This window comes from Stigmatopora argus, chromosome 6, assembly GCF_051989625.1.
Source record: "Stigmatopora argus isolate UIUO_Sarg chromosome 6, RoL_Sarg_1.0, whole genome shotgun sequence".
NCBI classification, from domain to species: domain Eukaryota; kingdom Metazoa; phylum Chordata; class Actinopteri; order Syngnathiformes; family Syngnathidae; genus Stigmatopora; species Stigmatopora argus.
The window spans coordinates 3055139-3067577 of NC_135392.1; the positions used below are offsets into that span (position 1 = coordinate 3055139).

General features: G+C 39.0%; 3 protein-coding genes across 9 annotated transcripts in view; 2 read left to right on the forward strand and 1 right to left on the reverse strand.

The window, feature by feature from the left end:
- Positions 1-6648, forward strand: part of epha2a (eph receptor A2 a) — a 44710-nt gene extending 38062 nt beyond the window's left edge. For 3 of the 6 annotated variants that reach the window (XM_077603179.1, XM_077603180.1, XM_077603174.1), the window contains exons 8-15: positions 1078-1180; positions 1407-1459; positions 1533-1931; positions 2643-2704; positions 2808-3236; positions 4122-4315; positions 4408-4563; positions 5938-6648. In XM_077603179.1, coding sequence (XP_077459305.1) covers positions 1078-1180; positions 1407-1459; positions 1533-1931; positions 2643-2704; positions 2808-3236; positions 4122-4315; positions 4408-4563; positions 5938-6046 — 1505 coding nt within the window. In that variant the 3' untranslated portion in view covers positions 6047-6648. The remainder of the gene's footprint in view (positions 1-1077; positions 1181-1406; positions 1460-1532; positions 1932-2642; positions 2705-2807; positions 3237-4121; positions 4316-4407; positions 4564-5937) is intronic. The other 3 variants (XM_077603178.1, XM_077603175.1, XM_077603176.1) reach the window with 3 other exon arrangements.
- On the reverse strand, positions 920-10106 carry LOC144075797 (uncharacterized). Its single transcript, XM_077603198.1, has 5 exons — positions 9375-10106; positions 7496-7579; positions 7280-7399; positions 5928-6119; positions 920-1835 (listed from the first exon to the last, which is right to left on the reverse strand). Exons 1-4 carry the CDS (start codon positions 9393-9395, stop codon positions 6027-6029), a joined length of 318 nt encoding a protein of 105 aa, XP_077459324.1. The 5' UTR covers positions 9396-10106; the 3' UTR covers positions 920-1835; positions 5928-6026.
- cplane2 (ciliogenesis and planar polarity effector 2) lies at positions 9421-12345 on the forward strand. 2 transcript variants are annotated; one of them, XM_077603184.1, is made up of 5 exons: positions 9421-9709; positions 9794-9928; positions 10465-10589; positions 10655-10794; positions 11864-12345. In XM_077603184.1, exons 1-5 carry the CDS (start codon positions 9598-9600, stop codon positions 12051-12053), a joined length of 702 nt encoding a protein of 233 aa, XP_077459310.1. In that variant the 5' UTR covers positions 9421-9597; the 3' UTR covers positions 12054-12345. The 2 variants fall into 2 exon arrangements, with proteins under 2 accessions (XP_077459310.1, XP_077459309.1); XM_077603183.1 differs by having other exon boundaries at positions 9425-9709; positions 9776-9928.
- Positions 12346-12439: the final 94 nt, after the last annotated feature.

Genomic DNA, 12439 nt, shown 5'->3' on the forward strand with positions numbered 1-12439 from the left:
AAAACAGAAAGTCGGCACTCATGATTTACTTTCCCGGGCCACACAAAATGATGTGGTGGGCCAGATTTGACCCCCGCGCCGCCACTTTGACACCTGTGGGCTAGCTGATTTTAGTTTACGATCTAAAATAGGAAAACATCGACCTCACGATGTTAAGTTAATGTATTTTCTGGCATATACGCTGTATTTGTCGTTGAAAAAAATGATGACTGAATCGAGGCTACGGCTTATATGCGCACAAATTAGACTTGACATGCACGAAATGCCATAACGCAACGGTCATTTATTTCAAAATAGAGAACAGACGCTTTACAAAATTGATTTTGACATCTAGAAATGAAATTCAAGAAACAAAATAAACCGTATCTTGCATATAACGTGAAAAAACTCACTTACCTGCTCGCTGAGGGCGCCACCATCTTACCTAGGGATGACAAACTAGACCGCTACGGACACACTTCCTGGTTGTACTGCTCACATGACTTCCTTTTTGAATTTGTCTTAGCAGACGATCCTTTCGATTCATATAGTATCTCCGAAATAGCACGTGCGATGATTTTTCTTAAGATTTTCCCTTCAAAGTAAAACAGTTGTACTCCCTATTAAAACCATGAATATGCAGTTGAAAACTCTGAATCAGGGGGCGGCTTATACGAGAGAAATTGTCAAATTCAACCATTTTAAGGCAATTCTAAGCATGCGGCTTATACGCGAGAAAATACGGTATATCAACCAAGTATTCCATCATCCAATCCTGCTAATTTAATGTTAAAATGTCCTAACAGTTAAAAAAATGAATAGAAAAACAAAGTAATCCAAAGACTAGATTGACCAATTTAAAAAAACAACTTTTTTATAATTTTTCTTGACGCTATATTTTGATCATTTAACTTGTTATGTATCTGTAGTTTCTATGGGAGTCTATTATACAGGTATGGCTTTGCAGACAAAATGTCAACAACTAAATTAGCCCCGAGTGTGAGTCAGCTGGGATAGGCTCACCTGTGAAAACATGCACTCTTGAAATAAGAGCATTTCATGATTCCATTTTGTTTGTTTTTATTTATTTTCGTACAGCTGAATCACAAATCCAAAGCCCCTCCACGATGGTAATGGGAGCGGTCGCCGGAGTCGCCGTGGTTCTTCTCATTGTTGTGGCTGTCCTGTTGCTACGCAAAAGGTTGGTGTGTGGGAGTACATTTTTATTTTAATACGGGCAGGGGGCAGCCATTATTGGACAAGTTTAAGTTTTTATGAGAGCTTGTGGAATGTGACCCCCATGGAAGACGGGGGGGGGGGGATTAATGTATTTTGCTATGAAGCTTGTGGGGGAGCTTCTTATTAACATTCCTGTCTGTAGCATGTCATTTTTCCTTATGTTTTTTTTTTTCACTTTTTCAACTCAGGCGGCTGAGATCTCGTCGTCGAGGGGGGCCGGAGGACCCCTATTTTTCTTCAGGTATGATGTCATGACGTTGTATTTTTTGGCGACGCTGTTATCTGATTGATTTGTATTTTTTAATGGCGTTCAGATCAGTTGAAGCCTCTAAAAACCTACGTGGATCCACACATGTACGAGGATCCCAACATCGCCATTCAAAAGTTCGTGACGGAAATTGACCCCAACGCCATCGGCAAGCAAAAAGTCATTGGCGTGGGTGAGTGTTTGGATCGCTTAGCTGTTGGCGTTGAGATCGAGACGACTTCAGGAGGTGACGCCGTGTCCTGTTCTGTCCGTCCACCAGGCGAGTTTGGCGAAGTGTTCCGGGGAGTGATGAAGTCGCCCTCCCGGGGGGAGGTGGCCGTCGCCATCAAGACCCTCAAGCCGGGTTACTCTGAAAAGCAAAGGCAAGACTTTCTGAGTGAGGCTAGCATCATGGGACAGTTCTCGCATCCCAACATCATTCGTTTGGAAGGAGTTGTCACCAAATGTAAGATTTTTTTATTATTTTTTCCAATACTACAGTGTTTCCCAACCTTTTTTGAGCTGCGGTGCACTTTTTGCATTGAGAAAATCTCAAGGGACACCACCATCTGAATGTTTTTAATTTAAAACTGTGTCGCCTATATTCACAATAGTCATTTGCATCAAAGTTTCATCAGTAGGAATCACATAGACCTCCAAAATTATTGCAAAATCAAATTTTTTACATTGACCTGAGTTGACGTCTGCAGACCCTGAACAACTTCCGGTTCGAATGATGCAAAAATAAGTCATGTCATGTTTTTAATTGCATCATTCTATGACTTTTCTCCAAATATGACTTCAATCTCCTAATATTACGCCAAAAAAGTGTTGTGCACACAGACTTTATTATGTCGGCAAGAGCTGATGCGCGAGAAACCAAACATCTTCCACTTCATGTTAGATAAAAATAAGCAACAAAATGACTGTTTCACAATTTGAATCTTGTAATAGTACAACCTATAATTTATCTTTTTTAGATTTTAACCTTGTAATAGTTCAATTTTAATCTCGCTATATTCATTTTTCTCTCTGAATATTACATTGTATGACTTCTTGCAATTTCCCATGACCAATGCTCACGTCTCACTGGTTGGGAAACACTGCAATAAACATGGATCGTCTTGAATTGGTCCAAAACAACGACGAAATGACTCCCTTCCTTTTTATTTTGCAGTCAAGCACGCCATGATTGTAACCGAGTACATGGAAAATGGCGCTCTTGACCTCTACCTCAAGGTAAGAACAAGATTACAAACGATGGGCGGTCCTAACACTGGATCATAAGTTCAAATTTCACGTCCATGGGAGAACCCTAACCCTCATCCATCCATTCCCACAGGATCGGGACGGTGAGATTCCCGCCTACCAACTTGGGGGAATGCTCCGCGGGATCGCCGCCGGCATGAAGTACCTCTCCGACATGAACTACGTGCACCGGGACTTGGCGGCGAGGAACGTTCTGGTCAACAGCGACCTGGAGTGCAAAGTGTCCGACTTTGGGCTGTCACGCGTCCTGGAGGACGACGCCGAGGGGACGTACACGACTAAAGTAAGTCTATTGACCGCCGGGTTTTCGTCTTCGGGCGCCACGCCTGACTCGTTCTTCTTTTCTACGCAGGGAGGCAAAATCCCCATCCGCTGGACGGCCCCCGAAGCCATCGCGTACAGGAAGTTCACTTCGGCCAGCGACGTGTGGAGTTACGGCATCGTCATGTGGGAGGTCATGGCTTTTGGAGAGCGGCCATACTGGGACATGAGCAACCACGAGGTAACATTCGCTGGAGCGACACATTTGTTTACAGTAATCCCTCAAATATAGCGGTTAATGTTGACCAGAAATGCTTCTCAACGCGCTCGTAACGTAACATAACTTTAAATGAGCTTGGATTACGATGTGGACACACTAAAAAACAAGTTTAATCTAACCTTACACTAAACTTAATTCTAATTTTGTTTGACATTTTGATACTTTGGCAGACCGTTGCATTTTTTCAGTGTTATTTTTATACGAGAGGAGTATACTACTTCTCGTTGGCAAGTGGTCGTGCGTTATCCTATTGTGAGGACATTTGTGTGCATCATTTTGGGAATATCTTGAAGGGAATACAAAAGCAAACAACCCTCGATAGGTTGCGTCTTAGTCAGTGTGGAGGCGGGGCAAATAGAGCCAAGGGCACCCTGACTTTCAGACGCAACCTATCGAGGGTTGTTTGCTTTTGTCTTCCCTTCAAAATATTCCCAAAATGATGCACACAAATGTCCTCACAATAGAATAACGCACGATCACTTGCCAACAAAAAGTAGTATATACTTCTCTCGTATTAGCGATCACTCCGCCATTCGCACTGACTAACGGGGGGAAAAAACACTGAAAAAATGCAAGGCTCCGCCCAGTGCTCGCAGAGACATTACACGAGGGAGTTGCGACCAGAAAGACAGTGGCCATGATGTTCTTATGAGCAGCCTCTCGCGTCCGCTCTCTGCTCGTATATCAAAATGTCTGGTATCTCAAGATAAATATTTGCCCAAAATTTTACTCGTATGTCAAATTGCTCACATGTCGAGGTATTACTGTATTTTAATCAGGTATAGACTCCGTCTGGCGAATCAGAAATCAATTGAAATCTGTTTTTTTTTGTTTTTTGTCGACCAGGTGATGAAAGCCATCAACGAGGCCTTTCGGCTGCCCGCCCCCATGGACTGCCCCTCCGCCATTTACCAACTGATGCTCCAATGCTGGCAGCACGACCGCTCCAAAAGACCTCGTTTTAGTGACATCGTGAACATCCTAGACAAGCTTCTTCAAAGTCCCGAATCTTTGAGCACCATTGCCGACTTTGACCCACGGTATGCAAACCAAAAAAAAAACTTTTTAAAGTCTATCCATTTGACTACAAGACGACAATTAACATCCATTTGTCCACCATCCCCCCCACCAGCGTGTCCATCCGCCTGCCCAGTACCAGCGGCTGCGACGGCACCATGTTCCGCTCGGTTCCAGAGTGGCTGGAGTCCATCAAAATGAGCCAATATAACGAGAGCTTCGCCCGGGCGGGGGTCTCCACCATGGAGCAGGTGCTCGCCCTCAGGCCCGAGTAAGTATACGTGCGAGAGATTCAGCTGCACATACCAGCTGGGATCAAAAGAATCCACTGTGTTGGCAACATTTGTTAGGATTGTTTGGCATTTTAGCCTCACCGTGGCATACCAGTCTGCTGGCAGTTGGACTTGAACTGGGGTCCGCAAAATTACTTCAATTTTTTTAGCATTTAACATGAGCTAGTTACGCATTATAGGAAGTACAGGGTCATTTAGATTAAATTCAACTTTATTCTTACCGTACTCGGCAAATTCACTTTGTTGAAGTCACAAGAAGGTGAAAATACAGACACAGTAAAAGACATTGTAGAGCTAAATAAAATAAATAAGTAAATACATAAATAAGCATGTTACACAAATTAATAACATTTTTTATACAAGTGTGGGCCATCATATGTGGACACCGGGTCTAACTTATAAATATTATTTTTGTATTGTACGAATATTTGTTTTCTATTTTAGAAGGAAAAAAAGTATGAATTAATACAATGTTAATAAAAAATAAAATGAATAAAAACTAAAATACACTTGTTATAGTCCCCAAATAAAACACTATAGTTGATTATTGTTGTAAATTTCATAGTATTTAACCCTTCTAGGTGTAACTTAATTTAAATTTAAATGAATATTCATTTTTGTATTTGTACAATTGTTTTCTCTTGGAAGAGAAAATGCATGAATTAATAAAACGTCAATTAAAAATAAAATGAATCAAAACAAAAATACAATGTTTATGGTCCCAAATAAAACACTATAGTTGATTATTATTGTTAATTTTATACAATTTAACCCTTCAAGATCTAACTAATAAGATATTTTTTCTATTTTAGATCAACAAAAATATATTATAAATATTCATTTTTATAATTGTACTAATTTTTTTTTTCCATTTTAGAAGAAAAAAGTATGAATTAATACGTTAATATAAAATGAATAAAAACAAAAATACACTGCTTATAGTCCCCAAATAAAACACTATTGTTCATTATTGCTGTAAATTTTATCTTATTTACCCTTTTAGCAAGAATAAAAAAACGAACCATTGCAATAGCCAATCATTGACACCTTTGTAGCTAAAGTGACTTTTTCTAATAATGTTTTCCCCGACATTTAATACCTATCATCCATTATATCATTAATAACCACATACCGTATTTTCACGACAATAAGGCGCACCGCATTATAAGGCGCACCCTCAACGAATGACACATTTTAATTTTTTTCCCATATATAAATCACACTGGATTATAAGGCGCCCTGTCTATTTTGGAGAAAATACGGTATATATATTTTTTAAATAATATACACAGCTTAACACAAGTTAGATTTTTTTTTTTATATTCTTAACATTTCTTCTTACCTCCTTCAAGGGACATCAGGAATATCGGCGTCCGCCTGCCAGGCCACATGAAACGGATCGTCTACAGCATCCTCGGCCTGAAAGACGAATGCAGCTCCCTCAGCGTCTTCGCCGTTTGACCGCCGCATTCCCAACGGCTGCATTTGACCTCGTGATTGGCCAGGACTGAAAATGCAGGGGTAGATCCTCTCGCTGTTTCAAAAAAAGAAGAAGAAAATGACTGAATAGGAACCCGAAGGCAATGCCGACAGGGAACGAGACTGACAAAAAAAACTGACGTAGGCTCGTTGTGAGCAAACTGAAACAAAAGTGGAAGAAAAGCAAAAAAAACGAGAGCGCTTTTGGGTTTTGTTTTGACCCGAATAGTAAAACGCTCTTGGTGATTAAGGGCATCTTTGTTGTTGTTTAAATGAATATTCAGGATCCAAACATTTATTTTTGTACACGCGTGTTCTGAAAATCGAACTGTTGGCAAAGATTGTTCCGCTCAGGGTAAAGAATCACACGTTCTTATTTTGGATTTTTGTAGTTTTGGCTCCGTCTTGCAGCATCTTATTCAAAATCATCTTACTTGTTGTTTACATGTCTTAATACCGCTGAAAATGTTTATTTAATATTTATTTTATATTTATGTTATTGTTACGCCAAGAGGAATTCTAATGTTGAGCATGTAATGTCGGGCAATTGATTTGAGTGTAAATAAAACCAAGAGTTGCCTTTATGCTTGTCAAATATTCAAGATTAAATATGAAGGAAATATTTCAATAGTCTGTCAGAGAGCTAAATTAGCATTTTTTAATAAATAGCTGGTGTAAAAACTCTTGTCTCCATAGCAACTAGCAACAAATCTAGTCTTTTTTTACAATTGTTAGCAATATATATAACTTAAATTTTATGCATGGTAAGTTAATTGGACTGTGGGTTTTCTCCGGGTACTGCAGTTTCCTCCCACATTGCAAAGACCTGCATGGAAAGTTAATTGGACTGTATGGGTTTTCTCTGGGTACTCCAGTTTCCCCCCACATTCCAAAGACATGCATGGTAAGTTAATTGGACTGTGGATTTTCTCCGGGTACTCCAGTTTCCCTCCACATTCCAAAGACATGCATGGTAAGTTAATTGGACTGTGTGGGTTTTCTCCGGGTACTCCGGTTTACTCCCACATTCCAAAGACATGCATGTTAAGCTAATTGGACTGTATGGGTTTTCTCCAGGTACTCAATTTTCCTCCCACATTCCAAAGACATGCATGGTAAGTTAATTGGAATGTGGGTTTTCTGCGGGTACTCCGGTTTCCTCCCACATTCCAAAGACATGCATGCTAAGTTAATTGGACACTAAATTTCCCCTACCTTTGAGTGATTGGCTGTTTGTCTCATCCTGCCCTGCGATTGGCTGACCACCGATTCAAGGTGTCTCCTCTGCCTCTGGCCTGAAATCAGTTGGGATAGGCTACAGCACCCCTTGCGACCCTATTGAGGATAAAGCAGTTCAGAAAATGAGATGAAGTGTCTTATTAATAAAGCAACATTGTGTATGTTTGAGGAGAAAGGGTAGAAGTATGTCACCTTAACTGGATTTTTGGACAAACTGGTTGACCTTGCCAAAGTGAAGTTGAATGTCACACATAAACGTGAGTGTGTTCTGGCAGCCTAGCTACCCCAACACATACACAAACGCATACCAGTCAACCTCTGCCGATAACTGCCCTTATAAATGATTATGATTCCCCTTACAAACCCCCAAAAACCTTACAAACACCGTACGACTCGTACGGTGTTTGTAAGGGGAATCATATTCATTTATAAGGGCAGTTATCGGCAGAGGTTGACAGGTATGCAAACACAAGACAGCATTGGCAAAGTGGAGAACACATGTATAGTTTTGGAGCAGCACAACTTATATTCAATGATACAACGATTTGTTGTTCACTATAGAAACTAGCCAAAAAGAACATTAATTAGAATAACAATACTCATGATTTTCCTTGGCAATTAGATTTTTTTTTAATAATAGCTGATTATTGTTTTGTTATGATCTTTGGTCATACTGCCCCCACCACATCATAATCACATAGATTAGCATTAGCATTTAAAGCAAGGGTGTCAGACTCGGGTTGGTTCGCAGGCCGCTATAACGTCAACTTGATTTCACGTGGGCCGGACCATTTTAGATATAATATTTAGATTTTTTTTATTTATAAATGGATTAAAAGAACTGGATTAAAATCCCTGAATATTCATTTTTTTATAGATCTAAAACAATGTTTATTTTAGCTTTTTTTAAACATATTTTTAGATTTTACAAAATGATTTTTGAATTAAAAACAGAAAAAAATGGATTAAAAATTACAATTATTGATTTAAAAGGGAGAAACTCAGGAAATTTAATATACATCTATACTCCATTTTAATTTGATCCTAAAACAGAAAGTCGGCACTCATGATTTACTTTCTCTGGCCGCACAAAATGATGCGGCGGGCCAAATTTGGCCCCCGGGCCGCCACTTTGACACCAGTGATTATAAAGCGAATACGTTAGGAAATCCAACATGAGAGCATAAAGAAAATTCCAAACTATCTCCGCCTCAGGACAGCATTTAAGTTCACTCATTTATACGTTAGACACGCAAAGGCTTGTTTCGGATACCTTATACCGAGGATAATATTATACCGTGTGATGCTATGTGGGGAACACCTGTTTTTTTCTTTCTTTTTCACTGATCCAAACAATGAGGAATTGTGTGTCACGGTCATCGTATTTTATGAGCTGTAAAAGCAATAATGCCATGGGGGAGGCAGAGGGTCGAGGGAATTTGAGTTCAAAGTGAATGAATATCGTTAACGACGACATATGGGGTGTTTAAAAGTATTTCCCTTTTGGGTTTTAAATTGGTATTAAGTTTTAGCAGATGTGCGCTCAGGAACGTTGGAACGGTAAAAAAGCCGCTTAGCACCCTCTAGCGGCAATACACATGATGGCTAGATTCAGACGAAAATTGCTACATGGGGAATTAGAAAATTAAGGCGTTTATTAAAATAATTTAGATTAAAGCGCTTTGATTCGAGCACTAAGTATGCTTAGTTTTAATTGTAATCGATGCTTAATGAGAGTATTAGTTGGAGAAATATTAGCAGAGTTAAGTGTTAAGGTTTACATATGAAAATTAAATTAGGTTAATTAGCAATGTGAGCTTTGACTAGTATAAGAACCAAATATCCAGTTGGACCATAATCAGGCAAATTTGTAGTTTACGATAAGTTATTTTTCATTTTACTGCGAGCCAAACTCTGAAGCAGCGGATTTAGTTGTGATCGCTCATGATGTGGAGCTTTTACATTTCGTAAGCTTTGAACTAATAAAACGTAAAGTGCCTTAAATTGATCCGATTTCGCCCGTTTTGCAAAGTTGTGCTTACGATCAAAATATAAAATATAGTGCACGTACATTGAACTCCAAAGGCAACATCACAGCGTGGAGGATACCGGAACCAAAAGACAAAGTCGCGGCGATGACGTAATAATAATGCGACAGTAGCAAAGAAAATAAAGTCACGGGATAATGGCCAAAACACGGACTATCCAAGATTTAAATAACATCTAACTGTTGTGAAAGCGATTAATAAACAAGCCTTAAAGAATATTTAGATTTTTCTCCTCATCGCTACAAGATGACTGACGCTCCAAAACAAGGTTCTATTGTCGTATCCGACTGGCACCTATGCAAAGAAAGCAAAGAATACTTCAGCAAGATAGTCCACAAGAAAAAACGGAAGATATTCGGTAATCTACAAAAAAATATGATATTTTGTCAGTCAATCAAATTCGTGTATAATTTTGTATTGACAGGCCTATTGGAATCTCCAGTGATGCCTCCACAGGTCCCCGTAAACACAGTCCACTATAAAGTCTTCCTATCGGGCAAAAGTGGGGTCGGTAAAACATCTCTCGCTGCACGATTGGCCGGCCTGGAAATACCCAGCATGCACTATGAAACTACAGGTAAGAACCCTGGTTCTTGCTATAATTCATCTTAGACAGGTCCAATTACAGTGATACCTTGAGATACGAGCTCAATGCGTTCCGGGACTGAGCTCGTATATCGATTTACTCGTATCTCAAATCAACGTTTCCCATAGAAATGAACTAAAAACAAATTAATTCGTTCCAACCCCCTGAAAAACCACCAAAAACAGAATATTGGATTGGAAAGACATTATTATTTGTTCTAATTCACCATCTATTAACAAAGTAACAAATAACTAGTGGTTATGATGTTTAATAGTACTAAAATTGGACGGATTTCGCAAAGGAGACTTTTTGCACGGCAACACGCTCGTAACATTAAAAAAAAAAAAAAATGAACCTGGATTACAATACAGACACTCAAAAATAAGTTTAGTCAAAAATGTATCTCGTAACTCAAGGTAAATATTTGCTCGAAATGATACTCCTATCGCAAATTGCTCGTATGTCGAGGTATTACTGTACATATAAAATGGACATTGATGTATTTACTTATTTATTTTTTGCCTAAGGCATTGAGACTACTGTTATTTACTGGCCGGTCAAGCTGAAAGAAAGCAGTACAGTGCTGTTCTTTCGTTTCCAGCTGTGGGACTGCGGAGAAACTGCCTTACGGCGGTTTGACCACCTGCTACCGGTAGGTCTGGTTATTTATAATATAAATAAATAAATCCTAAACAACCTTCTGTTCCTTCTTTCCAGTCTTGTAAGGAGAAGGCGGATGCTGTTCTTTTCCTGTTCTCTTTTACTGATAGAACATCTTTTGATGACCTCCCCAATCAAATTACAAAGTGGAACGAGTCAGCTGAGGGCTCCGTTGCCACTTTGGTGGTCGGAACAAAGTATCCTTTCAGATGTTTATCCACCATTTTCCATGGCTAGCTTACTGTAAAATAAGTTTGAATGCAATTGATTGTGTATGCTGCATTTTTTTTTCTTTCCAATCGAGTTGTAGAAGAGGGTGTGGCATTATGGATGGGAGTGGGGGTGGGGTTTCAGAAACTAATTATGTTGGGTCATCTATCTTAAAACAGGGGTATGTAGTCTTCTCTACTGTACATAATAGTACAATTTTGCAGTCTTGGGCTTTTAGAACCTAAGATAACTTGGAGCTAATGGGGTCATGCCCTAGAACACCTGTGTCAAAGTGGCAGCCCGGGGGCCAAATCTGGCCCGCCGCATCATTTTGTATGGCCCGGTAAAGTAAATCATGAGTGCCGACTTTCTATTTTAGGATCAAATTAAAATGAAGAGTATAGATGTATATTAAATTTCCTTATTTTCCCCCTTTTAAATCAATAATTGTCATTTTTAATCATTTTTTTGTGTTTTTAGTTCAAAAATCATTTTGTAAAATATATTAAAAAAGCTAAAATAAACGTTTTAGATTTATAAAAAAAATGAATATTCAGGGCTTTTCATCCAGTTCTTTTAATCCATTTATAAAAAAAATCTAAATATTATATCTAAAATTGTCCGGCCCACATGAAATCGAGTTGACGTTAAAGCGGCCCGCGAACCACCCCGAGTCTGACACCCTTGGTCTAGACCACATGTGTCAACGTGGCGGCCCGGGGGCCAAATCTGGCCCACCGCATCATTTTGTGTGGCCCGGGAAAGTAAATCATGAGTGCCGACTTTCTGTTTTAGGATCAAATTAAAATGAAGAGTATAGATGTATATTAAATTTTCTGATTTCCCCCTTTTAAATCAATAATTGTCATTTTTTACTCTTTTTTTCTGTGTTTTTAGTTCAAAAATAATTTTGTAAAATCTAAAAATATATTTAAAAAAGTTAAAATAAACATCGTGTTAGATCTATAAAAAACTGAATATTCAGGGCTTGTTTTTTCTTAGGTAAAATCTGAACCAATGTGAAGAATAAAAAAAATCCTTGACATATTTTTTCTGATACGACCTGTTCATGCACTGTGACGTCTCTGAAAGGGACCTGGAGGTCTTTCAGGAGACCTGGCAAATGCCGGTGTTGCGCACGGGCAGCGGGCAGGAACCTCACGGGCTGAACACCGTTGCACCTGTCCTCGACAGCCTGGCAGAAAGCCTGTGGCATCAAGACTGCACTGCGGGCACCGTTTCCTAGCAGCCATCATAGCATTATTATTAAAATACTGCTTTTTTTGTAACAGGAAAACTGTTACATTTTCCACTTAGTACAGAACAGCCTACTGGTTCTAAAATGTCAATCACCAGCACCAGAACCTCAAACAGAAAGCAAAATTCCTGAGAAATATTTTTTATACTACTGACTTATTTTGTTGTTTTTCCAATATTTGAGCCATTACTTGTTGTTTTTAAATTTTTGCTTTAGCTATTGGAAAGTGACCCCTCTTGTGGAATTTAACAATTAAAAATATATACTAATAAAATCTTGACTGGCCTTTATCAATCAAATGTATCATCTAAAATTTCTGTCCACACATTAAAATGTGAACTTAAACTACTACTCAGTGTTTTACCCACATAAAA